At 38.5% G+C, this 12,190-nt stretch overlaps 1 protein-coding gene across 5 annotated transcripts in view; it reads right to left on the bottom strand.

Moving 5' to 3' along the window:
* STK3 (serine/threonine kinase 3) overlaps nt 1–10,622 on the bottom strand; it is a 221,666-nt gene extending 211,044 nt beyond the window's left edge. For 4 of the 5 annotated variants that reach the window (XM_059672130.1, XM_059672135.1, XM_059672132.1 and 1 more), the window contains exon 1: nt 10,419–10,621. In XM_059672130.1, the coding sequence (XP_059528113.1) occupies nt 10,419–10,444 (26 nt within the window). In that variant the 5' untranslated portion in view covers nt 10,445–10,621. Of the gene's footprint in view, nt 1–10,418 lie in introns of all 5 variants that reach the window. The other variant, XM_059672133.1, reaches the window with a different exon arrangement.
* Nucleotides 10,623–12,190: the final 1,568 nt, after the last annotated feature.

Genomic DNA, 12,190 nt, shown 5'->3' with positions numbered 1-12,190 from the left:
GCAAATTAGCCCTAGATAAGAAACAGCCCAGTTATAAAAGACATAACACTTGATATTTTAACTATTTTCAATTGTATAATTTAATGGCACGAAGTATATTCACACTGTTGTGTAACCATCACCACTATCCATCTCCAGAACTTTACCCATTAGACAACTTCCCACTTCCTCCTCCTCCCAGGCCTGGCAAACACCATTCTATTGTCTGTCTCTACGAATTTGAGTATTCTAAGTGCCGCATATAGATGGAATTATACAATATGGGTCCTTTGGGTCTGGCTTCTTTCACTTAGCATGTTTTCAAGTAGCACATATCGCAATTTTATTCCTTTTCCAGGTTGTAAATGTGGTATATACCACATTTTCCTTAGCTATTTATCCATCAGTGAACACTGAGGTTGTTTCCATCTTTTAGCTATTGTGAATAACATTGAAAATAAAATCTGCTGTCCAAATATCTATTTGAGTCCCTGATATCAATTCTTTTCTGTATATTTCTAGAAGTGAAATTGCTGAATCATATAGCAACTGTTTAATTTTTTTAAGGAACCACCACACTGTTTTCCACAATGACTGCACTATTTTACCATTCCAACAGCTATGCACAAGAGTTCCAATTGTTATATATGCTTGGCAATATTTGTTATTTTCCAGGGTATTTAGTGTGTTTATTTATATGACAGCCATCCTAAAGAGTATGGTTTTCATTTGCATTTCCCTAATGATAGGTGATGTTGAATATCTTTTCATGTATTTATGGTCCACTTGTATATCTTCTTTGGAAAAATGTCTATTCAAGTCATTTGCTCATTTTTTTATTTGGGTTATTTGTTTTGGCCAAAGCCTTATAAAGAGAGACACAAAGGAAGGCTTTCTACACTGCTAGATCTAGTTCCCTATTCAAGAGTAATTAGTATATGCCCTCTAGATCTTTTAGAAACTTAACCATGGAGAAGAGGACCTAACCAGAGTGCAAATTCAGTAGAAAAGACTATCTTCATGAACAGACTGTTTCTTCATAAAGGACTTTCTACCTCATTTCAGCTCTGTAATTCTCAATGTCTTTTTCTCTTGTGGCAAATTGCCCTATATTTCAGTGGTCACATTATTGGTAGTTTTATGTCTACTAATAAAGGCTATTTAATTTCATAAAGTGTTATAAAAATTATGCTGTTATTATTGCTATGTGCTAATTAAGCACTATGCTTCATCTTAACGTAATATCTCATTTAAAACTAAGTTCTGGTCTCCAACCCTAGCAGTTTCATCTTGAACACTGTTAGAGACATTGGAAAGTTTTCATTCTTTAGTCCTTCAACAGTTCATTATCAATGTCAAAAAGTCTTAAAGCTAGCCTTCAATAATGAACATTTTCTAAATTATACAATGCTGAAACTGATTTTGAATCCACAAAATCAAACATCTTTTCTTTCAACAAGTACATTTTATCCCAAACTAATAAAATTCAAAGATCATTTTTCTTCTACTCCCTTTTGCTTTTTAAAGGACATTTTGTAAATATTTAGTAGATAGTTAGCTCTAAAGTAGTAATACTGATTTTCTTTTCTTTTTTCTTAACATGTGCATCCAAGTGAAAGCTGACCTTTTATCCTCTTGGAAAATTACATGTTTCTTCAAAATATGTTGACAATGCCAAACACATCTTTAAAACACTTTGGAAACTGTCTTCAGAGACAAATGATTTACAATCACTATTTCACTTAATCTTCACAAAATCCAAAAAAAGGGTACTATTAGCACCTCCATTTTACAAGTGAGCATACTGAGACTTAGAAAAGTTAACTTGCCCACAGTAAATGGCTGAGCTAAGCTTAGAACCAAGGTTTATCTGACTCTAAAGCTCTGGCTCTTAATTGTTTAGCTAATAAGTATCACTATAAATAATAAAATAAATATAATTTGATGATCTCATAATTTTATTTTTATGAAACTATATCAAAATTGGGGGGGGGGTATTGATTATTGGCACTACAACTAGCTGAAATCCGCCTACGAAAATAGATACTCAACAATGGATAGAAGAATTTTTAAATTAAATGCAAGTCCTGTTTTCAACTCTATCATACCATTTCCTCTGAGATTGGGCTCTTTGCCCAAAAGTACTCTAAAATTATAATTTCCTCGCAAAGAGCTTTAAAGAAAAAGAAGCTGAGATTTTTCTTCATCCTTCACCCCTGAAGCCTTTATTTTTATTAAAGGTCAATCATTACAAGAAAAATAGCCTAATACATCCACAAAAATTTTTTAAAAACCTACTATAAAAATAAACTACTATAGAAGTAATGCTACTGTATTTGTACAGGTATAAATACCCTTTGAAGCTCTAATTTTGCTCCTCAAAATCTAAGTAATAATCCAGAATGACAGACATATTTTTAATTTATGAATTTTATAAACTTTTTAAGGTAAAATCCTGTTCTTTTTCACAAAGCACCAAAATCATGTTCTTTTTTGATGCCAAAAAATGGCTATTTTCATATTAAATTTTAGAAATTTAGAAAAGTTTGAAATAATTTTTTCCTCCTTTAACTGCAAAAGATGATTCAAAGATATACTATGGGCCCAGAAGAAAAGCAAAAACTGACACAAAGAGCATATCCTTTGGGAAAGGGAGAGCTACTGTCAGGTCCGATAATTATTTCCAAAATACATAGCAGTTTAGAGAAGGCTATAACAATAAGAAATGACAAAACAATACAAGACAAGATGAGGTGTAGGAAATAAACAGCTACATACAGCAACAAAGCTTCAAACACATCAAAAGAACACACGTGACAGTTTCTATGAACTAAAACTATGAACAGTTCTCTGAACTGTTTCTGTGTTTTTATTAATTAAAATTCATAAAAATAATATTAAGTAATCAAGAAAGCAAATGATCAGTCTCAGAACACTGCTCACGTGTCTTCATTTTGGAATGATTTCTATCAAAACTAGTTGGAGTTTTTTGTCCTTTGTTTTTTAATAAATTTTTATTGATTTCATAGAGGAAAGGGAGAGAGAGCTATAAACATCCATGATGATAGAGAATCATTGATCGGTTTCCCCCTACACGCTACCCACTCGGGATGGAGCACACAACCCAGGCATGTGCCCTGACCCGGAATCGAACCATGACCTCCTGGTTCATAGGTCGATGCTCAACCACTGAAACACACCAGCTGGGCAAAAACTAATTGTTTTAAAAGTGTTTTTTAAATGTCCTAAAAGTATAATACTTAAAGTGGTTTACTTCGTTTATTTAGAAAATCCATTATATGGTATACCATACTTCCCAATGATACTAAGTATCTTTAAAATTTTCACCATATCACTAATTTGGCATGTTTTTCACAACATATTAGCATGAGTTTTATGAATATTAATTAATTAAAGCTGACTAATAAAGTACTGAGAATGATTGTAAAGGAGGAAATTCCATTTTCTAATCATTGACCTGGAACTGGAATTCTGTTCTACTAGAAAAAAATAGATGGGAAAAAATCTTGAAAGTATATAATGAGAATAAAGAGCATAGAAAGAAATCTCAATCAACCAGGAAAAGAAAAATCATCAAAATACTTTCTTCTCAAAAGTTAATTATTATATACATTTTTAATTTCCACTGCTTAATTTGACACTTGTTTCTTATAATTCTTAAGAATTACATAAACCACAAATTTTATTCAGGGAAATCATTACTCTTGAAACTCTTTCTATGATCCAGATTTCACTGATTATAAAAATACTACAGGCCCAGTGCATGAAATTCACAAACTTGGGGGGAGAGGTCCCTCAGCCTGGCCTGTGCTCTCTCACAGTCCGGGAGCCCTCAGGGGATGTCCTCAGGGGATGCTGGCAGTGGGACATCCTTAGCGCTGTCACAGAGGTAGGAGAGGCTCCCACCACTGCAGCTGCACTTGCCAGCTATGAGCCCGGCTCAGGGCTTCTGGCTGAGTGGCACTCCCCCTGTGGGAGCGAACTGACCACCAGGGGGAAGCTCCTATGTTGAGCATTTACCCCGATGGTCAGTGTGCGTCATAACGACTGGTCGTTCCACCATTCGGTCGATTTGCATGTTAGCCTTTTATTATATAGGATTAGAGTAATCATTAGAAAATGGTTACTGGTTGCTATTTCATTGCAAAATGACCAACTAAATTTATAGGTGCAACTTAATGTCTTTTAATATAGTAGGTAATTACATCAAAACTAATTCTAGAAATAAAAGTTATGTGACACACTGAAAAATGTAAATTACCAATTAATATCACTGAGACAAATATCTCATTTTATTTATTTAAAGCACAATAAAACTTAACAAGAGGGGCTAATATAAACACCCAAAAGGTTTAACACATGGCATTTAATATCTGGATGTGCTTCATTTTGCAATTCATCACACTGAGTCAGGTTTAAATTTATAAAGCAGCCTCAAAATGCCCCCTGAATTTTGTTTGTTTGTCTGCAGATGTATTTTTATGTTTGCAAGACAAGGTTAACTGTTCTACCTTTAAAAATAAGGCCTGAAATCTGATTTTATCATTAGTGGTGTCATTTGTCTTGGATTCTTTTGTTTTCTACATCTTTTTTATTTACGAAAAGAAGAAACTGGGTCACCTGAAACATTTAGCGGTGAGAAAGTGAGGCTGGATATTAGGATAACAGTCAGGGTAACCAGAGTAAGCCAGGGAGAACATGAGGATAACAGTCCACTCTACATAGTCTCTACTACAGAATTTGTCCATACTTGCCCAATTTCTGAATCCAACTTAAAATCAAAAATGTATGTAAAGATATTAACCAGGGAAAGAAACTCAAACTGCCAGTGCCATAGTTTGGAAAACAGTCGGTTCTCCTACCTATGAATAAAATGCTATTTAAAAATAAGGGCCCAGTTTAAAGTCTTGAAATACCATTTCTCACTAAAGGAAAGCATGGCTTCTTAGAGAAATGGTTGGATCAGATCTGGGACAGAAAATGGACAAGATGAGACCTGCCTGTTTTATCACAACAGACAGCAAGGAAGCTGCCACAACAGTCACACTGTCTCCTCAAGAGACTCCCACTGACCATAGATGGGACACTTTGAACTTCAACAATAGTATCTGTAATGGCTTAAAAATCCATCAAATATGTTTAAATCCAACAGCTCATGTTGGCATTTTTAAAAAATAAAAAATTGGTCCCATTTGGAGAAAAATAGGGAATTCATCTTTTATAAGCATAAACTGCTTACAATTCTGCTTAAAACTCTTTCATGACAGCACACTACACGACTGAATCCCTGCCCACCTCTCTGACCTCATCTCCAACACTTTCTCCCATTCTGTAACCCACCCACAGTGGCCTCATTTCAATTCCTTCCACACACTAGCCTTCCCCCCACCTCTTGGTCTTCTTACAGCTGTTACCTTTACCTGAAATACTCTTTCTGGCCACTCACACAGATAACCTCTCAATGTCAGGTCACAGCTGAAATATTACCTTTTCAGAGAAGCTTCCGTCAACTGCCCTATTGAGCAGGTTTCACCACTTTTCTCTATCAATACATGCTACGTCTAGCCTTCCTAACTCAAGCTCCAATTAGACTGTATGTTCCATGAGGGCAAAGATCCCATCTATCTCATTCAGCAATGTTCTCAGCACTGGCATTTGAAAGGCAGTTAATTATTAATTACTGAATATATGAATAAATGAGTAAAATGAATGATCTCAAGGCTGACAGTCAATTTCTGCCATGAGCAATGATCGTTGAGTAAAGAAAGTCAGTTTTTAGAAAGGAACAGGAGAATGGGGCAACCCTGCATAGACAGGAGAAATCCTGTGGCTCCAGAGAGAGTCAAGGAAACTAGTTGCCTACTATCTTTCATTTATGATTTCCTCAAATATAAAAAAGTTCAACATACTGGTCAGTGTGCTAAGTGGTTAGAGCATTGGCCCACTCACCAAATGGTTCACCAGGTTCGATTCCCGGTCAAGGGCATGTACATGGGTTGAAGGTTCGATCTCCAGCCCTGATCAGGATGCATGTGCAATCAATCAATGTTTTTCTCTCAGATCGATGTCTCTCTCTCTCTCTTCCCTTCCCCCCTTTCTTCCCTCTCCCTCACTCCCTTCCTCTCTCTAAAAAAAAAAAAAAAAAATCAATGGAAAAAATATCCTCAGGTGAGGATTAATAACAACAAAAAGTTTACCAAAACTACAAAAAAAAAATAATTTTAACTTGCATTTCTTTACAATTATAGGACTAGGTTCCACAATATCAGAAAACCAAACATTCTAAAAATGAAAAGATGACCTGATCTGGACAGAGAATGGCATTCTATATATAAAATATAGAATTTAGAATATAGAAACTACCTTATTCTTGGAATCATTCAATAATTTTCCCCATTTTTATGCATGTGTTTGTATGAATCAGGATACTAATAGTTATATCAAGATATCTGAAATACCTGAAAAAATTTACTCAATTTCACCTCTTTACCAAGATGTCTGGTATCATATTAACAGCTTTCTATAATTCATACTTTGCTACAGAATCATTTTTCAAGATACATCCTTTGATGTACTTTAAGACATTCACAGTCATCTGCAGCTAATAAGCAAACAATGAACTTATTTTTGATATTCATATATATCTGTGCATAATTTGTTACTTTTATTTATTTAACCTGAGACTCTATATTTAAAAAGCAGTTGTAATAAGATATCTCAATATAGAATCTTCCTTCTAAGAGATAAAAGCTTTTTAAGATTAGAATAATCCTAACATATGAGGCAATTCAAATACAATCACAACAAAAAAGAAGCTTGGGACAAATAAAAAAGAAAGTTTCTATCATTCAGTATAAATGTTCTCTTTAGAAGAAAAATCTAAAGACCTTTAGTAGTTATAGAGGGTGGAGCTGGTAGGGAGTCAGAAATTGAGGTCATCATAATTATAGTTGGATGTTTCCAGGGTGTGGGGTCATTCTACACCAGAAAGAAAATGTGCTTTTGCCTCATAACAATCTTCTCTTTTGTAAACTTTGTCAAACATCGTAGATAATCATTTTGCATTTTTCCAAACTTTAATTGACATATATAGTGTTCAAAATACAGTAGCTTTTATGAGATAGTTTCCCCGGCCCCTTCACCTCCTCCTCTTTTAGAATCTGAAAGAATATCTCTAGTGTATGTATAGGTTGTTACAATTCCACCACTCGGGATTCCTTTGGCAATGCCATCAACAAGCTTTCAATATTAAATATCAAGATGGAGTTGGAAATGAAATCGATTTCCTGTCTCTACTACACACAAGAGTGTTTTTCTCAAACTGCAATCACAGCCCATTAATAGATCATGAAAATAATTTTGTGGATCATGACCAGCAGTTTCTCAATGAAACAGAACAGAAAATAGAAAAATATCAGAAACCACACACATTTTATGAAACTTCTATTTAAAACTATGTATATATATATATATATATATATATATATATATATATATATATACATATATATATCTGCACTGGGTCTCATTATCAATTTTTTTAAAATTTTTGAAAGTCATTAATATATGATGGTCTGAAGAGTCAGTATCTCTAGCTCAACAGATGTCTTTGAAAGGAGAAATTTAAAATTCTCAGTGCTTTTTCCCCTTACAATCCAAACAAGAAGCACTCAATTTAAAATCTTTATTATTAAAGCTTTATTGATACATTTCTGGAATGGAACATTTAGATTACAACAGAAAAAGAAATTTCAACCTAGCTGCCTATAATAATAAAAGCATAATATGCTAATCAGACCAGACGTCCTTCCAGACGACCTTCCAGACAAAGCCAGGGCTGTGAGGGAAGCCCAGGTCCCAGGTGCCAGAGGGAAGCCAGTGCTGGCAGCCGGGGGAAGGAAGGCCTACTCTTGCACAGATTTTGTGCATCGGGCCTCTAGTGTTTAATAAATGTTTACCTTTTTCTTTATATTTCTTCAGTACTAATATATGCCAAATCTCAGCCCCTTAAAGAACAGTGGATAAATGAATCATTGCCTAGGATTGACTGAAAACTAAGTTTATCTACTGTCTTCATGTGTAACTGAAGTTTGCTCACCAGGAACTGTTCCAAATTTTATTGTCTGTCATACACTCTCTCTAACAAGGAAGGGCCAATTGAGTATTCCCATCTACAGGGTCTAAATCAACTCCAATGGAGTTGGTGCAATCCCAAATTAACCAAGAAAATCCAAAGGCAGCATACGGTTTAGGGACCAAGTTGTTAACATTAGCAGAAAGATGCTGTTTGTGCAGTTCTTCTCCCTTGGACTGCTTAGAACACCTCTTCCACTTGCCTGCCTCTAAAGTTGGGAGCTGACCCCAGGGCCTCCTGCCTTTATCTTTTTAAGAGTTCTTAGAAACCTCTCTTGAGATGCTCTCTGATAATAAGCACACAAGAATTTCACTTTCTAACATTCCAAGGACACATGAATTAGGAATGTAGACATTAATATTAAGTCCACCCCTCTTCTCACTGCAATGTCTCAATGGTTTTCCTGATGCCCTACTTCTACTTACCTGGTTTGTTGCTTTGTCCCACTCAACTTAATTCCCGAGAGTTGGGAATTTCCTGCTGATTGTTTATCTCCATTCCTAATTTCTGGCCTAAGATTAGGGCCACTGATGCTATAGGCTGATGTGGGCTCTATATGCTGAGGAAAATATGAATACTTTCTACTTTATCCTTCTATACCTTCATCCCTTTACCACTGCTTTTTCATTCCATAGCAATCTATCTTGTGGCTGATAATCCATTCATTCCTAGCAACACTTTCCCTTATGAAATGATTGATTTCCTAACTTCACTTTTCATTTTGTCAGTGGTTCTCAACCTTCTTAATGTCGCGACCCTTTAATACAGTTCCTCATGTTGTGGTGACCCCCAATTTCATTGTTACCATTTAATCCTTATAGCAACCCTATTGAGTACGTTAGATCACAGGCATTAATTCTATTTTATAGATGAGGACACTAAGAGAGTTTGCCCCATGGAAAGCTATGGTAGGAATAACTGATAGTGAGTTTTTGTATTGTCCCTATTAATCATTACCTTCTAATGTGGGTCGTTCGTCGCGACCCACAGGTTGAGAACCGCTGTTTTAGCGTATAGCTAATCAGTAAGAGAGAGCTACCACTCCAATTCAGAGTTGTTCAAGTTGGTGCTGGTTCAGGCCTTCCAAGACAAAAAAAGTTAAAAGGAAAAAAAATGCTTCCAATTTTCTTCTATGGTATTAACACTAAGTGCCTAATCAATACTAGAATTTAGATACTTTACAAAATGTCAGGAAAGAATTTATCAAGGGCTCTGTCTGATAGGAGGTCTCTTTTGGAAACCTGTCCACAGCCCCCTTTTACACCTGAACAGATGGTTTCCAGGCCTCAAGGCTCAGGTGTCTACACACCCTGTTCACAATAGCTCACAAAGTCCCAACCTTTTAATTATTTCATGTTCTTGAATACACCATCTTTCATCTAAAGATCTCTAGGTATCAAAACACTCAAACTCTTAAATCTTCGTAATACTATCTAGGAGAGAAATCAGTAGCCTTGTTTTATAAACTAAAAGTAAAAGACGGAAGTTAAATATTTTATCCAACAGCAGTTAGTTGATTGATTCATTCTTGGGGAGAGGGAAATGCACATTATGAATTTAATCAATGGATAACCTTGATTTAGCTTCCTAAGGTCATTTCAAATATTAGTCCATACTACTGTGTACTCTTACACTTCCAATATATCAAAGATGAAATATGAATTAACAGTAAATACCAAAGCATCATTATTTTTACATGCTAAAAAAAAAAAACTATATGGGGGAGAGGTCCTAATTCAAGATTACTATCTTGCATCCATAAATACTTTGAACTTGAGGGGCAGGGGAGGAGCACCTGTCAGGGCAGCACATCCACGGTAAGTTTTACAAACTGTGTGGCTATTAATATTTAATTCCTTGAACTGCAAATAAACAACCCGCTTCTCAAAAAAGGCAATACTATGAAAAACATTTGTCCAGAAAGCCGACATGCCTGCCAGAAGCCCAATCATTTCTTAGTTTTACGTCTCCCTGGCTCCGTGAATCTGCCACGAGGAAGGAAAACTGCGCGCCCAGGAGCCCGGCCGCGGGGCGCCCGCGCTGCCCACCTCTGTCCACGAGCCAGGCCGGGCCGCCCGGGACCTCGAGCCCCCGCCCCGCCTCGAGCCCCCGGGCTCCTCGGACAGACCAGGCCCGGCCCTCGGACCCCGCTCTCTGCCGCCAGCGCGCCCGGCTCCCCGCCCCGCAGTCGCGGAGGGTGTCACGGAGCGGCCGGGCCTAGCGGCCCCCGCCCCGCGCCGACGGCGCCGCCTCCCGCCGGCTCCCCGCTCCCCGCAGTCGTTACCTCTTGGGCGCCGGCGGCTGCTCCATGGCGGCCCGGGACACGAGGAGGGACCTGGTGGGCGGCGAAGGCCGGAGGGAGGAAAGGAGCCGGGGCGCCCGCTGGCCGAGCCCGGGGAACCGCAGAGGGAAACTCCAGGAACTCGGAACAACTTTCCCGTAACTCCACGGCGGATCCCCCTCCCGCCCCGGAGTGTGGCTCCTCCCGGCCCGCCCCGCCCCTCGGCCGCTGCGGTCCAGGGAGGGTGGGCGGGGCCTGCCGCGGTCCAGGATTGGTGGGCGGGGCCTGCCGCGGTCCAGGATTGGTGGGCGGAGCCTGCCGCGGTCCAGGATTGGTGGGCGGAGCCGGCTGCGGACCAGGTTTTTGGGCGGAGCCTGCCGCGGTCCAGGATTGGTGGGCGGAGCCTGCCGAAGTCAGGCCAAGCTGAGCAAAGCCGGGCATTGGGTACGGTAGGCGGAGTCGGGGGTCGAGGGCGGGGCCGGCCTTATTGCAGCGGGGAGGTGGGGGAGAATAGGAATGGGTGCTGGAAGAGCGAGAAGGCAAGGCCTCCTCAGGACTAGCCTCTCTATGCCAAGGGTGCTTTCCTTTGAGCTGGCGCTCCTCATTTGCCTTCCTTTTTTTTTTTTTTCCCCAATACAATTTGATTCATTTCCCTGGATTTCCCAAGGATACATCCCAAGCATCTTGTGCATGCGTTTGAAGTACTACTAACTGCCCACGCTTCCCTCTCTAGCTCTGTTTATAATTATTGGTTATGTTTTCTCCCGGCCATTTGACATTTGTAGCTACAGTACTAGGGATGCTTCTGGAAATTCTTGTTTGATTTGATTGTGGACAAGCTCCTCATTACATTTCACGATAATTATGTCTAATTACAAAGAAAATAATGACTGCGGTGACAACGCTCAGTGCACAGGATTCAGTGCACTGTGATCTTGCTCAACAGGGTAACCTGGCAAACTAGACAATTCCGCTGCATTAAAAAGTATTCAAGAAACGTTTGTTTCCCTCTCTCTTGCCACCCCCTCTCTCCAACCTGTTCCATTGTCATTTGACCCCTTCATCCATCCCTATTGTGTGTATACCATTACCTTAAACTCTGTCTACAGATACCTTTCTTATAACCACACATAGCTGCTAGGTAACAACTTTAGTTTTGACAGAAATTGTCAAGATGTAATGTCATGTAGTTTTTGGAGACTAGCACAGCCTCCTTTGCAATTGGAATTGGCCATGTGGCTAAATTCTGACTAATAATGTGTAAGCATAAATGTTTGTGGCACTTCTTGAGAATCTTCCTTAAGAAAAGGCTGATAAGTTTTATTAGCTAGTTCTCAATAGCTTAAAGCAGCAATTATTTTATTCTCATGTGTCTCTGGGGGCTGCTGTGTTCTACATTCATTCACATGGGGCCAGGATGAAGCAAATGTGGAACTCAATTGTTTTCCAAATTAGATATACACAGCTTAAAAGTCCTGAAGCAATTTTTGGATCTTTAGTCTCCTGTTTCATTGCCTCTGCTTTTTTCATTGTATTTCCCTGGCCAATTCCCCCTCTACTAGATAAAACAAACTTTCCCTCTTTCCTATACAAAGAAATTTATTTCTCTCTAATTCAAACTCCCAGACTCAAGCTTTGGTGTCACTTTATCTAACCAAACTGACCAAAAAAATCTACTCCCCCCTCGAAAAAATCATTTTATGTACTTTAGACAGATTTGCTGCAATAACAATTCAAAATCTCCAAAGCTTCCAAAAACAAGCATTTATTTATTG

This window comes from Myotis daubentonii, chromosome 17 (assembly GCF_963259705.1).
Source record: "Myotis daubentonii chromosome 17, mMyoDau2.1, whole genome shotgun sequence".
Lineage (NCBI taxonomy): Eukaryota > Metazoa > Chordata > Mammalia > Chiroptera > Vespertilionidae > Myotis > Myotis daubentonii.
Note: the sequence above shows the minus strand (reverse complement) of the source record. Positions and strands in the feature narration are given on the sequence as shown.